Source organism: Aptenodytes forsteri, unplaced genomic scaffold, assembly GCF_000699145.1.
Source record: "Aptenodytes forsteri isolate BGI_AS27 unplaced genomic scaffold, ASM69914v1 Scaffold166, whole genome shotgun sequence".
Lineage (NCBI taxonomy): Eukaryota > Metazoa > Chordata > Aves > Sphenisciformes > Spheniscidae > Aptenodytes > Aptenodytes forsteri.
The window spans coordinates 4,325,494-4,347,088 of NW_008796110.1; the positions used below are offsets into that span (position 1 = coordinate 4,325,494).

At 39.6% G+C, this 21,595-nt stretch overlaps 1 protein-coding gene across 1 annotated transcript in view; it reads right to left on the reverse strand.

The window, feature by feature from the left end:
• The window catches only part of PTPRZ1 (protein tyrosine phosphatase, receptor type Z1), a 148,739-nt gene that overhangs the window by 52,641 nt on the left and 74,503 nt on the right, over positions 1-21,595 (reverse strand). Inside the window, exons 3-8 of the mRNA XM_009286803.1 lie at positions 15,362-15,541; positions 13,129-13,280; positions 11,542-11,637; positions 11,220-11,286; positions 7,534-7,691; positions 6,828-6,978 (exon numbers count right to left, since the gene is read on the reverse strand). Of these exons, the coding sequence (XP_009285078.1) occupies positions 6,828-6,978; positions 7,534-7,691; positions 11,220-11,286; positions 11,542-11,637; positions 13,129-13,280; positions 15,362-15,541 (804 nt within the window). The remainder of the gene's footprint in view (positions 1-6,827; positions 6,979-7,533; positions 7,692-11,219; positions 11,287-11,541; positions 11,638-13,128; positions 13,281-15,361; positions 15,542-21,595) is intronic.

The following is a 21,595-nucleotide window of genomic DNA, read 5'->3' on the forward strand; positions in this document are numbered from 1 at the left end:
TAACTTTTGGTTCCCAACTTGAGAGCACAGCAATTAGATTTGTTCTGATGTCTCAGAATGAGGGCCAAGGGTCCCTGACATTTCCTTTCATAAATCCTCCTTCTTATCGCTTTGAAACTGCAGAGTTTTTGCACTTTGGTTGAAATGCTCGGAGTGGCTATTTGCCCCTGCCCTAGCTTTGGGGAAGCTCCTTTCTCATGTACTGAATTTCCTTTCATATGTGCTTTCATATGTACTGAAAAGGCATATTATTCAGTCTATTGCTTCATTTATTACCTCGTTTCTATTGCTTTATTTCATCTATAAACTTGTCAAAACCATTGACCAGAGTACATGAAGTTTACTTCAAATCTTTCAACAATTAAATTAAATCTTACATATTAAAATGATTAGATGGATATATTTTTATTACAAAACTTTTAGCTTGACTTTTGCACAAGTAATTACATAATCATTCCCCATTTGGAATAAATGGGGAAATTCAAATCTCAGAATCTGTTTAAAACAAACTTTGAGTATCTAGCAAAAGCAAGCAAAACAAACTGTCTAGCTAACTAAGAAAACAAGTGTAGATACTTTGGAGTTCTCTTAAAGGAAGCAAACACCATGATACTACAACGCTTTTGGTGGACAATACTGCATTTTTGAAAGAAAGGAAAAAAAAAGTCTTTCCATTAACGTTGCAATATGCCACTTGAACACAGGAGGGCACTCAAACCCCAGTATTTTGAAAAACTCAATTTCTTCTGTTCTGTAAGCAGGTGGGCAGTTTTGAGCAGCTCTGGTCTTAGTCAATGGAAAAAAAGCAGCGATTTTTTTTTTTCCTTTTCTTTTTTTGTGCGTGTGAGCTAATGGTAGAGGCAGTATTAGTCTGTGTAATTTAGTTAAATTCTGTAGCTTTCCAGGCTTTGAATCTACTGTGCTATGTATCTGACATGCCATTTTATTCATTATACCGAATTCTTTTAATTGACATAAAGAGCAAATTTTAAAAAAATAAAAATCTCAAGTTGTGTACATTCCATTCCTAAAACTCGTCATTCCACCCCATTTCCACCAGATGGCAAAAGGAAATCATTAGACCAGGAAAGATGATTCCTTTCTCAGTTCTGAGCATTAAGGCAGATGACTTAAAACTGATTTTATTTTTTTTTAATGAATCAAACCACTCTTCAGCTATTTCTTTTTGAAGGTGTTCAAAATAACTCTCCAAACGCTTTTTCATAGTATAAGTACCAAGCTTCTCCCTGTCTAAACTTTTCTCTACTGTCCTTTTTCCTCCCTTCCTCTTTTTTGAGTGAATTTGGTTCTGAAATCTCTGACTGTATTCAAACTGAGCAATATTATAAAACTTTTAAAGGTGGAAGATTGGTGTCTCCAATATTATTTACTTCAGCTTCACTCTGTTTTCTTTTCCAGGTGGTTCTTCTAACTATTTTTTTTTTTCAAGAAAAAAATATCTTCCCTTTTGTTCTCCTCCTTTTGATGCTTGGTCCTGTTCATCTCAGCAGTGACCAACAATATTCCTACATGACAGTCATCTGCGTATTATTTCACGCCGATTCCTTCCCAAGTTGTTGTCTCTTGCCCTTCTTCTGATGCCTCTTCATCAGTCATCCTGCCTGTGCTGTTTCCTTCCCCTTCCTGCCAGTCTTAGTAACGCAGAGGTACTTTGCTCCTGCCTTATCCCACTTTCCCTCTCCAGAGACTGGGAAATGTGAGATCACATATCAACTTACCTAATTAAAGACTTCTGCTCTGATACAGACTTTGAAAATCTGGGCAAAGAGACTTCAAGAAAGGGAGCTCTCGAGTCTGTTCCTAGTCTGAAGTCACAGATATTCAACTGGATTAAAAGTCTCAAGCAGCAAAATACTATTCACAGGAAGTCAGAGACCTATTCAAACCCCCTGCAGGGGCTTGAATTCAGGTCTCTGCTTTCCCCAGATGCTGGTTTTGTGTATCAGATCATGGTAATGCACCTAGCTTTGCTTATTCTTCTGTGGAATAAAATGCTACCCATGTAACTCGGAAGTTTTTAATCTAAACTGAACTGCATCATCAGGGAGCACCAAGGTACATTAGCCAAATCATTGTCAGAAACTACTTGGGCTGTGTTTTTGACAAAAAGACCTTTATAAGCGGCCCAAATTTGGCTTATTCAGAGATACATATATATAAAAATTTATGCCTGGATTTAAGCTTCTCCGAGCTTGACACAGTTGGAATAAAACTAGGTGTTGTTCTGAGGCAGCACTGGATAACTCATAGAATTTTTTTCACATTTGTTGCTTTCTTCTACTTTTAGTTGAATTTGTGTTGGAGATTTTTATCTTTTAAATCCAGATTTTCAATTGTAAAAGCCGTGAAATCACTTCATTTAGATTAAGACATTCAAGAGCTTTTCAGCTCCCTGTCACAGTGTGTGGCAAAAAGTAGTTCTTCTATATTCCCAGTCTACTCTGTCTCCATGATGGAGGTGGAGCAGCACAGTAGATACGTGTGCTGGGTTGAGCTTGGCTAGCCACCAGGTGCCCACCCAGCCGCTCTCTCACTCCCCCTCCTCAGCAGGACAGGGGAAGAAAATAAGATGAAAAAGCTCATGGGACAAGATAAAGACAGGGAGATCGCTCACCAATCACCATCATGAGCAAAACAGACTCAACTTGGGGAAACTAATTTAATTTATCACCAATTAAAATAGAGTAGGATAGTGAGAAACTAAAACAAAACTAAAAACACCTTCTCCCCACCCTTCCCTTCTTCCCAGGCTCAACTTCACTCCTGACTCTCCCACCTCCCCACCCCAAGCGGCACAGGGGGATGGGGAATGGGGTTTGTGGTCAGTTCATAATGCTTTGCCTCTACCGCTCCTTCCTCCTCATGCCGTTCCCCTGCGCCAGCGTGGAGTCCCACCCATGGGACACAGTCCTTTACGAACTCCTCCAGCGTGCGTCCTTTCCATGGGGTACAGTCCTTCAGGAAAAGACTGCTACAGTGTGGGTCCCCCATGGGGTCACAGATCCTGCCAGAAAACCTGCTCCTGCGTGGGCTCCTCTCCACAGGCCGCAGCTCCTGGCAGGAGCCTGCTCCCGCATGGGCTCTCCATGGGCTGCAGCAGGACAACCTGCTTCACCATGGTCTTTTCCACAGGCTGCAGGGCAATCTTTGCTCCGGCACCTGGAGCACCTCCTCTGCCTCCTTCTTCTCTCACCTTGGTGTCACAGGGCTGTTTCTCTCACATTTTCCTCACTTCTCACTGTCATGCAGCATTTTGCCCTTTCTTAACTATGTCTTCCCCAAGGCACCACCATCGTGGCCAAGGGGCTCAGCTGTGCCCTGTTGGGTTGGTGGCTGGAACCGGCTGTGTCCGGCACGGGGCAGCCCCGGCCCCCGGCCACAGAGGCCGCCCTGCAGCCCCTGCTGCCAGCACCAGGGCACCGACACCCAGCACATTATGTCAGTATAAAGTATCCTGCACAAGAGGAAATGTCTTGAGAGAATCTGAGAATGGTTATAGCTAATTTATGTCATCTGTGGTACGCGAAATGGTAAAGGCTTGAGTCCTTACCCCTGGTCTTGCAAGAGAATTTAACTAAAATAACTGCTAAGGTTTACACAGTTGTATTTTGCATGGGAAAACAGGTTGACAAATATTTTTTACCAATATATATCGTCAGTCTTGAATTTTAAGAACCCATTGTTTTTTATATCTTTACTAAATCCAAGGAGATTAACAAGAATTGTGTTTCTGCACTTACTCACAGGGCATTACCAGAAGAGTGGAGTGGATGGGAAGTTATGTAATGGGCCCAGCAGCTACCACGATGGTTCTCAGGTTTATAGGAATAAACAATGATTTCTATTATAAATGGATTTTCATGCCAGCTGAGGTTGGTGGAGATAAAGCATTACAATTTCAAAAAGCTTTTTGAGTTGAATCCTCAAGTATGGCTGTAAGAATTAGCTATTTTAATCTTCTTCTTAAATATATACATACATATATGCATACATACATATCACAGAGGAAAATTACATGTATCACTAGGCAGGTTTGTGGAACGAAGTATCTCCCACGTCCTCGGTAGGGCAGTGCTTGTACACCAAGAATGTTGAGGTTGTCACGGTGTGAAAATTTCTGACAATATATTGCCAAAATTAGTTTATCATTGAATAGAAAGATTCTTTTAGCCCTTCTATGGAAACTTAGCTCTACTTAAGAAATGTCATGTATTAATAACAGCAATAAATCAAGCACTTAATCCTACCGCCTAATGAGAGTCTACACTGAATCCAACAGGAGAAAATTGGGATTCTAGTTTTCACAATACAAAATAATTTTTCAGTTATCTACTTGAGTAAGTCCACTCTTGTCATTTCTCTTTGTCATCTAAAGGGATTTCAAAGATTATTTTTTCTCTGTTGACTACAAGAACTTTGCAATACTAAATATGAAATACATAAACCTATTTACCCTTGGGGACTCAGGCATCCATGTTACAGTTTTTACATCTCAACATCTAAATTTAATGATTCCTAGGGCTTTTTATTTACCTTCTCTTAAAATGGAGGTGAAAATATAAATACTCCTCTAAAGTTCTACATTAAACAAATCCTATAATTGCATTTGTCTGTGTATCTATACATGTGTGTGTACATAAATATGTACATGTATGTGTATGTGATGTTGTTGCATTTACATAGTGCACATAAATATTAACAGAAATGCAAAACATATATACAGGAAGACTTGAAATTTCAGTGATCCCTTTCTGTCCCTCCTTGTTTATGCTCAAAGCAGAATTTTCAACCTACAATTTGTTACTTTAAATACCTAGTTTGGGATAAGTTCTACATGTGTTCGCTGCCACAGTAATGTGAGTGCAGGACACTTTTGTCTTAAACTAGGTAGATTGAAACCCATTTGTTCGGTAGTATACAAGTCAACGTACACAGAAATTTTGGATGCTTTGTACAACATATTTTATCATTACATGAAGCGGAAGGGCCTTCTAATTTTAAATGGTATAACTCAGTGCAGAACAGGATCCTAATATCTTTAGGCTGGACACTCTTTTCTAATCTGTATGGATACCAAACTCACAGATAAGATAGAAAATTCACAGAATCTCTCTTTGATATAGTGCAGAAATGGGACTGGTTGGAAGCAACCTCCTATGCAGTTTTAAAGCACACACTGCTTTGGGACAGCACGTGGAAAATTCCTTCAGGTGTCAGCACATGGAGTGGACAGAAGGAAGCAGGGGCCTGTCTTAAACGGTATTATCCAGCTTTTCTTCTTGTCCGTCTCTATGGAAATCTAGATTAGGATGGCAGAGCTGAAAGTAGCTTCCTTCTATTGCAGTGACTGAGCTGAAGGGTCAAGGCCAAGGTCGTGGCTGTAGTGCAACCACCTGGGAGGCAAGTGAATTGCAGGTGGCAGAAGAAGTCCTGGTCTCTGTCTTCAAAGGTCCTTTGCCTATGACATTTCTTCACTATAGATTGACTCCTATTTATAAAGGACTGAGAAGATTCATTTCCTTCTGACAACATGGACATAAGAAAAGGTGGTCTGTATTACAGTGACCTGTCCCCAAAGACCTTCATTAAACAGAGGGATTTGGGGAAGGATAATCTTTAAGTTAGGCCAACAATCAACAATGTCCGTTTTAAGTCTATTTGGAAACAGAAATTTATTTGTGATAATGTGCTTGATTGCTGCAGCTCAATTCCATACTCCTTCTCCAAGCTTCAAAATTTCAAGTGCTACTTAGTACCTAAACAAAAAAACCCTGCCAGAACAGATATTTCTTGGCTTAGACCAATGCAAAAAAATTCATATCCTGGGCACGCATCTGAGGAGTTCATGACAAGCTGAGGTCAAACAGAAGTGTCACCGACTGGTTATAAAATGAAGCAGTAAAGCTATCCTGTGCAGCACTGTGGTGAAACAGTGTGATGTACTTGTGCAGGGGACCCAGCCCTCCAGCAGTTCTGAAATGATGAACATCCCCTAGCTTGTACGCAAGTTTCATACACAGGGTCCTTCCAGTAGGAAAAAAAAATATCCACCCAACCAAGGGAAATTAAAATGAAACCACACTTCTTTCTAATCTGGAGAACACCTACATCACATGCTTTGGTCATCTGTCTGTGTCTAATTAAGCACAGTTCAGTGCAACTGAGTTTAAGAATCTACAGGTATCTCCACCCAAGTAGCAACATAATGCCCCAAAAATAGATGTTTACTATTTATTCTTCCATGCTTTTAAGTATAGAAATCATCGACTTCCATATTTAGTGCTAGATCTTGTTTCCCATTACATAATGTACTGTTTTGGTCATACAACCTTCACAAACTTCCCTGAGGTTTTAGGTAAAACAGAGAACAGAATCTGGCTTCTGGGATTCTCTCTATCTATCACTTTCTCAGCAGACTACGTGAAATGAATTTGGTGACCTCAGTTCAGCCTCTGTTGGAAAAGCATCCATATTACACAACAAAGAACCAAATGGGTTTGTAAAACAACATCCTCTCGCAGTCCCTGAAAAGGCAGCTTTGTTTAAGTCTGAAACACATTAAAAGGGCAGTGCAAGAAAGCTTGAACTGAACGTTTGGTCAAGACAAGCATTTAATTTTCCACTCCATTTAATCTGACATGTTTTATGATTGCTAGTTTTTTTCTCTGAAGTGATAGATTTATGAGTAATAATACAGCGTGCTACTTTCTACACAATTTAAAATGAGTATCTTCATACTAGGATGAATCTTTTACTGAAAATTGTCTTGCAACCTGTGAAGAGAGGAATGACTATTCAGTAAATACCCGCTTCATGAATTTCTTCTTGTCCAGTGTAAGAGGAAAACACTTGTCCAAAGAACTTATATTGCTGCTCTCGAAAGTTGTTTTGCAGGTAGTCCATCAGCATAACATAGCCAGACTGCTGCATTGTAAGGACTTCACAGAATACAGCTAACTAGAAGAGGTAAGGAAAAAAAGAAGTCAGAAGTCGTAACAAATTAACCAGATTCTGCTAACAGGCAAAAACCCTGGGGAAAAGATGTTGGGTAAAGTCTCCCAGTTGAGCTCTCACGGGTGGCACTGAACTTCTGTTCCTCTGTACCAGCAGTGTATCTAATAGTTTACTCCACCTGTATTTCTCAACCATTCTGCTGTTGGAGCTACGCTGGGGGAATTCCCATTTGGCTGAGGGAATATGGAAAGAGTGTTTTGTACTGCTCTTTATCTGGGCTAGAAGTCCAGACAGCCTGCAGAGTTAGGAAGTGTGTTCTTACTCCCTTCCAAGGCAAGACATGACTAGTCCTGAACCAAAAAAGGGAAAAGATGACATACTCAAGTAATATATATGCTTTCTAATTTAATGGTTGCATGAAAAATTTATAACTAGATAAAAGAAAAGCTAGGTTGTTGGGCTGGCAATGAATGCCATGAGCTTTTACCATATACGTGGCAACTGCTTTTCTTTGGTATTATGTACAATTGTTTGGTTTTAATACATTAAATGAATTACCTGGTCTTCAGAAATACTAATGGTATCTTTAAACACAATCCATTCAACTGTTTCAGAGCAGGGAGGAGTTGATAAAGACCCATTATAACTGTAATATTTGTCTGTTACATTCGGCAAAAGGTTCAGCAAAATAAATGGTTCTAAGACAGCCTGTTTTCCTGAAAAAAAAAAATTAGCATCGGATAGTTAAAATACTGCAGAAGCAATGAATAAATAGAAATCACACTTTCCAAAAGAGTTACCATTATAGGAACATGCTAATTTTGAGGCTATTCAAAATTTGATCTCTGGAGAGACGAGCATACAAATAAATTGCTGAGCCTTTTCTATTTAGTTTGAATAAGTATTGTTCAAAAACAACTTTGTTTACTTGGGAAAGTGTAATGAGTTTCTCCAGTAAAAATAAAGGAATCAGTACATTGGTTCACAAGAATTTGTCCACCTGTAAGTTTACTTGCAAACGTCCAAGATGCCAAATCTTTGTCTCACACATGAACTTCAAAGAAAAAATATGTTAAATCTCTGTTCTTGGTCTCATGACATGGCTTCAAACTCTCCCTGAATTTGGTCAAGTTGTTGAGTTTCTCGCAGGATCTTAACCTCTGCAGAAAATCACTGCCTGGGGAACTGTTGCCATATTAGACCTGAGAGTTATATTACTCATGACAGCAGAAGCAGAATTTCTGTGGGTCAGGGGTTTTTTAAATGGTGACAATACAGTGAAAAACGGTAACAGTTTTATACAAAGCAGAGAAGAATGCAAAGACCTCCTCCAGGAGAGTATGACCACTCTGGTTGTTGTCCTGTGAAAATAATACCACGTCTTTCAGGTCAGCAGTTTACCTGGTACCTTGTCAGCTGGGAGCACGCATGAGGAATTGCTGGGAGTCCATCCACAGAAAGCTAAGTTCATGCTGGTATGGCAGTAGGGTCCAGCAACAGAAATTGGCAGGAATGGTACCAACCTCCTCAAGGCAGATTTTTTCAGACTGTGACAATTATCAATCTTGTGATAATTATCTGCCTTATTGTCTGGTGCATCCAAAATAATACTTGTTTTTTACACCTTGGAATAATGTAGATCCTTATATACCTTACTTAAATCTCAAGTTACTGATTTTAAATTTCTCCCTATTTGATAAGTATTCACTTATGAATATCTAATGAATTTTCAGACTGTGCATTAACTTGTGGTTTTACAGATATGTTACTTCTTGAGCCCTGTTCAGATTTCTGACCTGTCTTTGTCTTCATAATTCCTTACAAATTTGGTGAGAGCAGCAAATTTCATTAACAGTTTACTACAAATCATTGGTGCTTTTCTTCTGTACAATGACTGTTCCACTGAGTTAAGGTTTAAGAGCTGGCTCCTCCCCTCTCTCTTATCCATGTGTCATGAAAGGGGAACATTTAGCTGTGTTGACCAAAGCCCATCCTTCTATTTCTCCTGTCAACAAGTTAATCAACCTTCAGACAGAAGCTATCATTGCTGTCTGGTACATGTCTAGTTAACGTGTTCTTCCTTCAGTAAAAATGAATGGCTAGTTCATTTTATATAGATGCTTGGGGACATGAAACTTCTCATTTATAGTAAGAACCCTGCCATACGTTTTGCAACTTTGGATTTTAAAATGCCCTTTAATGTGATTGACAGCCTAGATTCTAAAATCAAACACCTACAAAGAATGATGAGAAACACAGAGTTTGTCCAGAAGGAACAGGACTGCTCCTCTGCAGAGCTTGAGAACTCAGCAACTGGCATTCAAATAAGCACAAAATAGATATGACTGACAAGGACAGATCATGTACATCACAGACATGGACAGATCGAGTGCTATTCACTTTTCTTCAGGAGGAACAACTTGATTTAGTCATGACCTGAATTTTCAGAGCTCATTTGCATTTTATTCAAGAAACCAATATTCTACTCATTGTTGAACTGCCATGTAGTGGCTGTATCTTGAATCTTGCTGCTGATAGTTTTACAGCTCCTTCCAAGGCTGTAGTACAGTATCTGCCTTGATGTATTACTCGTTCTTTGTGTTTCACAGAAGATGGCACACAAAGATAATGAATCTTAACTGCTTTATATTTCCTCCTCCTCTGTCTCTGTAATTTATGAAAGTCGCTCCCTTTTATATTTGTTGAATGGTGTTTGTTTTCTGGAGAAAAACAATCTTGATTTTAGTGTCACACTTTTGAAAGCTTTTAAAATAGTGGACTAATAGCTTTTTACACTTTCAACCTATTGATCTTAAGGGGCTTTACAGAGCTCAAGCATCATTACATACAGGAATAAAGAGATGAAGTTAGCCATTTACTATAAGGTCATGGCCATGATGTAAGAAAATATCCCTGTTCAAGACTATGGTCATTTGTGTTTATTCTTCTGCGAAGCCACCATGAAACTGAGTTAGAAACAGAGACCAGATCTTCTTATGCACCACCCTGAAGTTTATGTGCTCTGATGTGAAACCACGAGGAATTCTAAAACACCAAAGTGTCAACATTTGGTTTGAATAATGCTAGTACAAATATAATATAATTGGATTATTTCAGATTTACACAGGAGCTACTGAAAAAAGAATTAATCTCTGCTGAGTCTACTGATACTCATATGGTCTCACGCTTGTAAGACACATCTTGGATGGCTACAACAGGGTTATTTGTCTTCCAACCACATATAAAAATCCAGAAATGTATGATAAAGAAAGCTTACAGAATAAATCAGACATTTCTCTTGATTTAGCATTTAGAGTTGCAAATTCCTCATGATAGTTATACATTCATTTACACTTACTGCTGTTGTTACAAATATTCAGTCTTGGGGTAAATAAATCATAGAATCATAGAATATCTCAAGTTGGAAGGGACCCATAAGGATCATTGAGTCCAACTCCCTGCTCCTCGCAGGACTACCTAAAACTAAACCGTATGTCTAACAGTGTCATCCAGACGCTCCTTGAATTCTGACAGGCTTGGTGCCGTGACCACTTCCCTGGGGAGCCTGTTCCAGTGGCCAATCACCATCTCAGTGAAGAATCTTTTCCTAATGTCCAATCTGAACTTCCCCTGATGCCCCTCAGCCTTCTCTTCTCCAAGCTGAACAAACCAAGTGACCTCAGCCACTCCTCGTAAGTCTTGTCCTCAAGAACTTTCACCATCTTGGTCGCCCTCCTCTGGACACACTCTAATAGATGTCCTTCTTATATTGAGGCGCCCACAACTGCACACAGTACTGGAGGAGGAGCTGCACCAGTGCAGTGTGGAGTGGGACAATCACCTGCCTAGACCGGCTAGCTGTGCTGTGCCTGATGCACCTCAGGACACGGTTGGCCCTTTTTGCTGCCAGGGCACACTGCTGACTCATATTCAACTTGCCATCAACCCAAACCCCCAGATCTCTTTCCACGGGGCTGCTCTCCAGCCTCTCGTCCCCCAGTTTGTACATATAACCAGGATTACCCTGTCTCAGGTGCAGAATCTGGCACTTGCTCATGTTAAATTTCATACAGTTGGTGACTGCCCGGCTCTCTAGTCTATCCAGATGACTTTTGTTGTTCTAACAAAATAGACATGGCTGAGCTCTAGAGAACCGTGCTCCCTGATGTCTTTAAGGTTTCATAATTACACTGCAATGGAATTTAGTCTAATCAGTAATCAATAAAACATGGACATAGACTTACCGAAACGACTAACACTATCTACTCCATTAATGATTGGATTATAATCCGGATTATCTTCTAGTCCAATCTGTTAAAAAGAAATTGCATTTTATTAACAGTACAGGCTTCATGAAAAAAAATTGAAAGTTGCAGCTGACCACCAAAATTATAGATGACTTAAAGCAGAGCAAATGTATTTTGCCCATTTGCTTTTCTGTAAGAAAATTAGAAATATATATGCAAATTTTTAACTCAGTGATCACACATTGGAACCAGTTAAATTCAGTTTGAACATCTGCTGTTTCAAAGCTTGTTTAATGACACAAAGATATACTTTGTTTACCTCAAACAAAATTGATAAAGCTCTTAACTTTCCATTTCCTTGAACTGCCTCTTCAAAATCTGTAAACTGATCTGCATCATAGCAGTAGATTTGCATCTGCAAATAAAAATATATTCAGATGTTATATATATAAAAAAATTAAAAAATTAAATAAATGCAGTTATTTATATACCCATTTTGAGAAAAAATGTCCAAGCAATAAATTTCATTACAAATATATGGGTGTTTTTATCTATCTCACATGCATTATCTGAAGATATAGATTGGAATTCATCAGCTGTTAGCTATCTAAAAACGACCTCTCCTGGAAAACCACTAAGTATGCAGGAGTTATCCTTTCAAGGAGCACAACGCTCTCCATGGATAACACAGTAAGCCGAGATAACTTGCTGATACTGGACATCTAACCTAGAGTACTCAGGTGAGATGAATCTTGAAATCAGTGGTAAAACATGAATAATAAGGCAAGATGTCCCTACTGCATCTGCCTTGCAGTAAGTGTGAAGAAGCATTGGTAATAAAAGATTACAAGGTATTTTGAGCCCACATTTGACTGCTGTCATGGGCATTGGGTTTGTTGCACCCCTTCCTCTCTTTCTCCGGATGCAGTTGGGAAATCTCCTCCAGTGCCAAGTCACCAACATAAATGGGGAAGTGTCCTGCTCCTACTAGCTTTTCATGTGATGATTGATGATGGAAGAGAACATTCTCTTCGATGCCTTGGCAGGACAGGTGGAGTGTGAGTGGGAATTTTTAAATGGCTAGTGAGGTAAAGGAAACGACACTGCCCAGGGAAAGCTCTTGGCTCACAGCTCTCCATGGAGTATAGCCAACCTTGGCTCTATTGCTTTGCTCTGACAAAGAAGTCCAAAGCGCTCAGAGTGAGGAGCAGCACGGTTGTCTGCCACAACTACATCTTTTTATCCGGAAAATGATCACAACACCATGTTGAGGGTTGAAAGTTTGGTCTGCAGAGTGTCCTCGTGGATCTCAGCAAGAACTGCTGCTCTCCTTCATCCCATCCCCATGCTGCTGCAAGCTATTCTGCCAAGCCAGCCAGGGGTACGCTGGCCTGGCTGCCTGTGAATGCGGCCGCACCCAGGACCTGCTCTCACATGGTGGCTCCTGGCACGCCGCTGCCAGCTCTTTCCAGCCCAGCGACATGGGCCGCGCTTTGTCTCGGTAAGGGCCAGCAGCTCCCATGGGCTCTCAGCAAAGCCCCAGCTTTGAAAAGTCCATTTATACTTTAAACAACTGACTGCTATGGAATATGATGGGCCAAACTCATAGGAGCTTAACTGTTAGTGGGAGCTTGAATTTTGTCAGATTAGCAGAACCGACTCCTAATGTCATCTTAGAAGACGTGTGAAAACACATAGTTTAGACATTCTCAACGTGCCACGGAACAATGCCTTACGCTGCCCTTCTAAAATGCATCATTTAAATATTATTAATTTGGATTTAAGTGAATGATTATATTTGCAAATAGACTTTAATCCAGCGACAAACAAAGGTATTTAGTAAACAGTATTACTTTTTGCAGAATGTCAAATCGTCAAAATTGTCAAAATCTATTCTGTACTTTACCTCAAGGGGAAATTTTTGTCCTTCTAAACTATGTTCTGATCCGTCTGATGACACGTTGCATTTTCCCCAGTGAAAAGTGATCTTGCTTGCTTTGAATACGGTGTCTAACCCACCTCCACTTACATAATAATCATTTGTCAGGTTAATTTCCACTGAACAGAGAGAGAGAGAGAGGGGGGGGAAAAAAAGGAGCGTCAATATAAAAGCCAGCCAAGGCATCTATGACTCTCATATTTCAGTATTAAGTGCTAAAAGATTAATATGATACACTTATTTCCCTGTATTTCATAAGCAATTTGACAGGAAATTGGTTATTTAAACTAAGTAAGAAGTGTGGTACTTCACTATTAGCATGGAGAAATATGTTTCATTTCATGCTGCAATTCATAAAATAGTCATCTAATGAAGTGCACTATCATATTGGTCTGCTGTTGTCTGAAACTAGCCACAGAACTATGCTAAAAAGCTCAGAAAACTGGCTTAGCCACCAATCTGACTGTCTAAGAAAAGAAATTCCTGAAATACATAGCTTCCTGAAAGCACCTGTGTTTTTAACAAAAAGGAAAATACGTCCCCCCCGCCATTATTATCACAATTCTAGATACAAATCATGAGGCAACACAAGAAAGGAAAATTTTAGCCAGTCCCTAGGAGGACTGTCCTGTCTGTGAGACCCTTTAGCTGTGGAGCTGTCTCCCATGGGAGGAGGTGATGACAGCTGGACATAGCTGTATGCAAACTGTAGATCGGACTGAGCATTTGTCTTCTGGAGGGAATGAGCAGGGTGGAATAGACCAAAGCCCCACATTTGGCTTTCCCACCTCCAGCGATTGTGAATCGTTTGACCTCTTACTAAAACAGCACTAATGGAGTTCAGTTTCATTACACTCCTTTCCTCAAAACTTTAAAGACAATTTTAACTGCAGAGCTTAGCAGTTCCTTTTATAATATCTGAATTGCTGTAGATGAGGAAGAGCTCAGTTCACTTTTATGGACTTTAAAGAATGTTTCCTCAGGGATCTCTTGAAAAGACAAATGCACTATTTATCTCAGCCAGTAGGGCAAGAGGGATGTAAGTGATTTGTGGAGTAGTATGTAGGAAGTACATGATGGGGCCAAGAACAGAAATTAGGAACAATGACACTAAAATACAATGAAATTAAATGAAATAAAATGAAATTAAATGAAATAAAATAAAATAAAATAAAATAAAAAGGCTGAAAATAAAATAAAGACAAATGCACTATTTATCTCAGCCAGTAGGGCAAGAGGGATGTAAGTGATTTGTGGAGTAGTATGTAGGAAGTACATGATGGGGCCAAGAACAGAAATTAGGAACAATGACACTAAAATAAAATGAAATTAAATGAAATAAAATGAAATTAAATGAAATAAAATAAAATAAAATAAAATAAAAAGGCTGGTCTAGGGGTCCCACTGGAACTGGTAGAAGGTCAAAGGCAGTTGTTAAGAGATTTCTTCCTCCATACGTACGCCCAAAATAAGAAACAGTACTTTCAACAAGCAGCTTTTAGTTACTGCTCTCCTGGATTTATAAGTGGTTGCAGAAAGATTTGTCTGACAATGTAAATGCCACCATAAGCTTCTTTTATAGCTGGGAGAAATAGGCACTTGTAGGCATAAATCAGTTCTTTCTAAAATACATTTCTAAGATAGGTAAGACAAATCGGACCATAAAAGCACCTACTTCTCTTCTTTGACTGTAAGAAGTCATCTAAGTGAGCAATTCAGACGCAAGTGTCTATAATATAGGTGTCTGTGTAGGTGAGATGAATCCCATCCTGAGTTTTTTGAAACCACAACTCATCCATGAAGTCCTTCCAGTAGTAGGTAATTTATTCATACGTTTAAAAAATCATTTTTGTATACTTGTTACAGATTCTAGACATGTAGTAATAATTATCATTATTTCATAGCAAATGCTAAAATACTGTTTAGCTTCAATGAAGTGCTCATGGTGGGATGATAGTAAGGATGTGACTGCTTTCACTCTACCTGTCTGTGCACATAATTTTCATTTGTGTGATTGCTCTATTATGCTTGGCTATTGTCATCATCTGTTTTTTTTATTTAATGGATAAATTCAGAATGCACCAGCTAAGGAAAAGTGAAATGAAAATGTTTCATTAAAAGTCTTTGGTTGATTATCTGTCCTATATCACTTTTCTGACCTCATTTAAACGAGGTCCAAACATGAAATCTGACTTTTTACCTGTTTTACCAGTGTTGCGAATGAAAGTATCTTCCAAAGTTTCCTTTTCCCATCCATGGAACTTAAGTTTCTTCAGATTCACATTTACTTGGGTAAGATCTTCATCTATATTAATAGGAGATTGTTTGGCACCATTGCAGGCTGAATATTTCTTTCCCCAGTTCTTTTGGTTCAAAGTTCCTAGAAATGAAAACATTTTGGGTAAATACATTTAAAACCTAAACTGGCATCCATGTATTTTTTTAACGTGGGATAGTTAAAACACAGTTTGCAATCTGTGATCAGAGTATCTGCCCTTCTTTTAGGCCTCATTTGTAGCAATACTTAGCACACCTACTATTGCATCCTACCTTCAACAGTTAAGTCACTTTTTGACCATTTCAGACATCATACATACATGCTTATGAATCTCTAGTGAAAGCAGGAAACAACAAAAAGCCCCTCACACACAATATAGAGAAATAATAAATAGAATGGGGGGGAAGCTTTCAGGTGGGAGAAATTGGCATTCAAAAAAACTTGGGAATTACTGCAAAACCCTCCTTTCCAAATAACTCTTTTAATCGTGTGAATGTCATTAACGTTCCTTCTGCCCAATGAAGTCAGCCATCCAGTAAGATTTTTAAATAAACAAAAGCAATAAGATCATTTAAAAAATCCTTACACAGAGAGAAAAAGGTGAAGTGATTCTACCCTGAAAAAGGTTAGTGATGCTCTGGCTGGAGAGCCTGGCTGTATGGCCCGGCTTTGCCCGTGGAGGGCCGCCACGCGCGCACACTCCAGCCATCTCCCTTTGCAGCTGCCGGGCGAGAGCGGCCAGGAGGTCCTGTGCTGCAGCAGGGCACCTTCTCCAGGGCACAGGGGCTGCGTGGCATTTCACTGTGGCCAGTTCAGACATAGACAACATGGACACAGACAGCATGTCCTTCACCAAAGACTGGATTATCTTCCATAAGAAATGCTCAAGTACTCTACAGATCAGTGTGAGAGGTTAGCAGCTGCTCTGATAATATTTTGTTTACATAATATAGTAATATAAATAATACAATATTTTGTGTATATTTATGTGTTTGCATACATACAAATATTTTTTCCTGACAGGGAATTCTGGTAACACTTCAAAGGGCTAATTAAAACCAAGAGTTGACTGCACAGACCTAAGAAAATATAATTGCTTCAGTTAGCTTCCCACTTACTAGTAGTTAAGAGCTAATATTAGTGCATCCAATGCACACATTTGAATTCCATTACACATGCTGAAATGAGCCAGTGCTCATTTACAGGCCGCTGCGCTTCATCCAAGTCTGTCAGCGGAAGATTTGCTATATTGTACCCCAGGCAAGGACAGCCCTCATATTGCACTCAGAAAACTCAGAGAGGGGAGAAGATATGCAGCCAGTCCTGTAACCATGACAATAGGCAGTAATACAAGACGCTCATCTGGATAGCTAGCAACCTAGAAACAAACCTGAGCTAAATTATTCAACAAGTATCAAGTCAAGCGAGTTACCAGTATCACCTTGCTACATCAGAAATACTGCAGGTCAGATGGTATATAAACCCATTTACTTCTTGCAAACAGCAACAGAAGAAATTGTTAGGCACAACAGCCAAGCAAACCTAAATGAGTTTAAGTCACGGGGTTATGAAACTGAATATCCTGCAGGTGGGAATTAGAGCCCTGTATCGAGCAAGCAGTGGTCCCCTTGGGAATGGCACATGGTAAGCTTCCAGGTCCTCCTCAAGTCACACTTGTCCTGGACATTAGCTGTCAGTTATAGTTTATCACCTGGGCGAATAATGCAATATCCTGATTTCCAATGTGCTTTTCATGAGAAAAGAGTGGCTAACATTTCACCACCTCTCTCAAAAGCCTCCCTTAAGAAATTCTGAGCCCAAGTCAATCAAAAATTGGAGATGAATCTGCTCAGATCTTCTATAGAGAATTTTCTAACAAATATTGAAGGTTTTTAAAACCAAGAAAGCCAATTTAAATATAAATTAGAGTAACTAACTTTTAAACAGAAAAGCCTCCAAACAGGGTCAGACAGGACAGAAATAACAATTCTCGGCTTGCCCTGTGCATCCTTGCAGACGGGCCCTTGTTTCCAGGTCTGCTTTCAGCCAGCTCGGTGATTTTCCAAGCTGCAGCAAACTCTTTAGAGCCCTCCCTGGCTCTTTGAAAGTCTCTGCCAGTTTGGGCCGGGCTGGCTGCCCACGGCCGTCCCTTGGAGTCAGGCTGCACTCCCCGCTCCATGCTCTGTTTGTTTTGCTCCTTCCTTTTGCCACAGCCCAAGACTTCCCCAGGCTCCTGCTGTTGCCCCAAGGCAGTAGAAATCTCCTTTCTCCTTCCACTGACATACCCACTCCCATTGCTCACCTGCAGTCTCTCCTTCAGAACATCATCATGAATCTTTTCCCAAGATGCATTTCCCTTATTCTGCTCTTTCCACCACTGACATTAGAACTGACTGAAAATACTACTCTTTTTTCTCTCCCACCAGCATACTTTTGGGTACTTTCTTCCATGCTTCTTTTGATGAATGCCATTATCCCATTTTTGCATCTTCCTTTTAAATTCCCTACTATCCACTATCACGTTCAATAAAAACAAATACATTAAAATTAGAGAAACTATAATCTCCTTCCAACTTTCATAGTTTCATATTTTGTGGTTTTGTTATGTAGAATGTAAATTCTTTGACTTGATAGTCGTTATCAGTGTGCCTCTGTGTGTTATCATCAGAAGCTGATGATAACAATAATAATCTTAGCTCATCCCAGAAGACAGTGTCGTGCCAACACTGTAATCCATCACAACGTCCTGAGCCAGGGCACGTGGAGTTATGTAGGATGCTGGCTGTAGGCAGTACGGCAATGCTGTGGCCCGACCAAGGAAGCTTGTTCTTTCACTCTGGATGTGAAGCTTTTCGTAAGTATTGCCAGAAAGAAATGAGGGAAATCAGAAGGCCTGGTGAGATGAAGAACATTATTTCCTGTCCCCCAGAAAGGCCTCAAACCTATGAGATGAGTTTGCTAAAAAGATTTGATAATGTTCTGCCTTTTTTCTGTGTAGAAACAAAGGCAATTCAGTCAAGCAAGTGATTATAATAAAAAGATCCTCCTTTCATAAAGAACTTCTTTGTTGTTTACACCTTACTGAAATCTTACAGCATCTATGAATCTTTATGCCCCCAAAAAAGTTTTAGAACAGCGATCTTCATGTAATTACATATTGCCATACGCTCACCAATAGTCATGGTAAGAAGCTGATCTATGTATATTAGGTATGAAAAAGATGCAAATACTGTTTGTCGACTCTCTGGTCAACAAAAAGAGAAATATCTATCCTATCTGTATGAATGCTAGCTTGAAATCAACCAAGGAAAAATGAAAAAAAAGTATTTCATGGTTGCAGAGGACAAGAGATAAGACCTCCAGCTACAACAAATTAACTGGATGCTCCAAATCAATGCTCCTGCTGGCAAATCTGAACAGGTATTTGAAAACTTTTAATCAGTTTTTTTCTTTGTGGACCAGCAGCTAGTGTAGCTGAAAAAGCTACATAAGCAAAGGACACCATTATTGCTTACAATTGCAGAAGTACAAGTAATCTCAGCACTGAGAAACACAGGCAATGTGGAAGTTCTCTTTCTAAGGTAAAACTGATATTGAGCTCAGTAACAAGGAACAAGATCTGTGTACATTTTGCATGTCAGGAGGAAAATCACACTTGCACAACTACTGGGAAGTTGTAGCACTGATCAAAAGCTATGGAATGAAATATACATGAAATCAATGGCAGGCTCCAGTCTGGGGCAGGAACATGGGGAATTCCAGAAGGAACTGGAGTTCAGTCATGATGCTCCAAATTACATTTGAGCAGCAAAATACAAGTTTCTGCATAAATCCTGCAAACGTTGGAGCAGATAATGGTTGTGTCTATATTAGCAAGTAGTGCAGACCAATATGAGTGGATTTATAGAGTGAAACAGTTGGGTTTGAGGACCAGATGTCCATACCATATGTCTTTCAGAAGGTTTTTACCTCAGCCTAGCTCTGTCTGGTCCCATGGGCTGAATGCCCATCAGCTGCTGAAGTGCATTAGGTACGTTCCTGCAGCACATCTCCTGTTTAATATCAGTTGAGATGAACCCATGTCACACACAGTGAGACAACTCTACCTTGAGAACCAAAGCTTGGCAAGTGGGGAGCAGCCAGGAGGTTTGCTTCAGAAGTCCACTCCCAACCTGAACTAAAGCATTAACATAAATGGAGTCAGTGTAGGCAGCAGGTGGTGAAACTGCTGCAGTTTACATGACTTGCAGAAAGCCAAAGTAAAAGCGAAAGAACCAAATGTTTTTAAACAAGAGCAGATTGTTTTACTGTAGGTGTTATGATGGAAATCATAAATCAAAGCAGTGCCAGCCATTTTGAAAAATATTGTTGAAACTGAGCTTCGAAAATGAATTCCCCCAAACCGTGCTTTGGAAATCTGAGGAGAATAAAAATGCGCACAGTATATCTTGAGTGCACAGAGGAAGCAATGTTTGTCAAAGCTGTCAGCTCTGAAGAAGTAACTCACAATTCACAATGAGCGAAAATGAGCCTGAACACAGAAGATTACAAGACAATGGAAGACTGCCTATACCATAACCTTTACCACTCTTGCCCAGCGCAGAATGTCCAAAGAAAATTTTCCTACCCTTTCTTTCTAGGAGATGTTCATACCTAACTCTGCTCCTCATCCTTAGCCCAAATGATCCCATCCCTGCAACAAGCATCCAATTCTCATTTCATCCTCCACTTCTGTCCACTGCTGTCTTTAGAAGATCTGGCCCACTATGCAGTGTTACTGCACTTCTGTCTTTTGTAAAAATACTTGAAAGAAAAACATCTGTCAAGCAACTCTCTGTGTGTCGGTATCCTATGCAAGCGGAAAGAGTGAGCAGGGCTGAAGACAAGCTGTGAAACTGAGTGGGCTGTGGTCCTCCCAGCAACTTGCCAGGAGAGGGGTTTCTCAGCGTGCTCACACACTACTACGTGCGTGTCTGCTGGGCTGTAAACCTTCATTATGACTGTTGCTGTTTACTACCATGTATCAGTACTGGCTGAATGTAATATACAATTTATGAAAAAATGGAAGATATCTTTTTAAATCAATGGAAAATATACATAAAGAACTTAAAATGTAAACCTCAAATCCAATGAATGGGATTCTGAATACGTGAATCGAATACTCTGCATTTCTTCTTCGTGCTGAATATGGATGTAGTTTCTGAAAAAATACAATCTTAAAAATAATGCTTTGGGCTTTATGGGATTAATAACGATGTCAGAAAGTTGCATTAGTAAGGAGATATGTTTTACTTGGAAAATTCTACTTCCCAGCACTTGACTTCAGTAACTGCTGTTTTGACATCACAGAGTTTGCATTCTTAACTCTCATTAGGAACACGTTTCTCATGAATGGGCATATTCCTAGCATGTGCCCCCTCAGGAACTGTAAGAAGCTCTAGCTTCAATGACAGTTACAGAAAAAGAAATGCTTTAAATAGTGGTGAAGAAGCCATACTTCCTTCACAAGTGTAAGCTTTGAAACACAGGGAGGTTAACATCATTGCTTTTAGATATCTACTGTTAGACAGAAATAAGGATACAATATAAGACCATGTAAGTTTTAGACTCTAAACAGTTACAAAGTACAAACGCTGCTTCTCAAACTGGCAATAATGGCTAGTACAGAAATAATCATAGGTCTGATTCAGGTTTTCCATTGCTTCTACCTCATTTAAAATTCCATGATTTAAAGTGATGTGAACCCTAGGGTTTATGTTATAGATGAAAGACAGCAGAAGAGAGATGGATTTTTTACCTCTACTTAATTTCTTCCTCTCAATTTTTCATCAGCTTTTGCTTTCACAATGATATCATTACTTTTATAAATACAGATTGGACACATACAGGAGATGAAGGATATCCCCTCTGCGTGGACTGTTAATAATGGATTTGTCTTATCAAAAATGTTATTGACTTACCACTTTGAAGTGTTAAGTGATTTCAAGGGGTTTTTTTTAGAGCAAACACATTTTATGTGTTTATGCCAAGCTGGTGAAGAGGGCTTTAAACTCTCCTGAAGAGCAGCACAAAGGACCTCCAGCCAGTGAGACAGCTTCATCGCCCAACTTAAATGCCTCTATGCAAACACATGTAGCATGGGGAATAAACAAACAA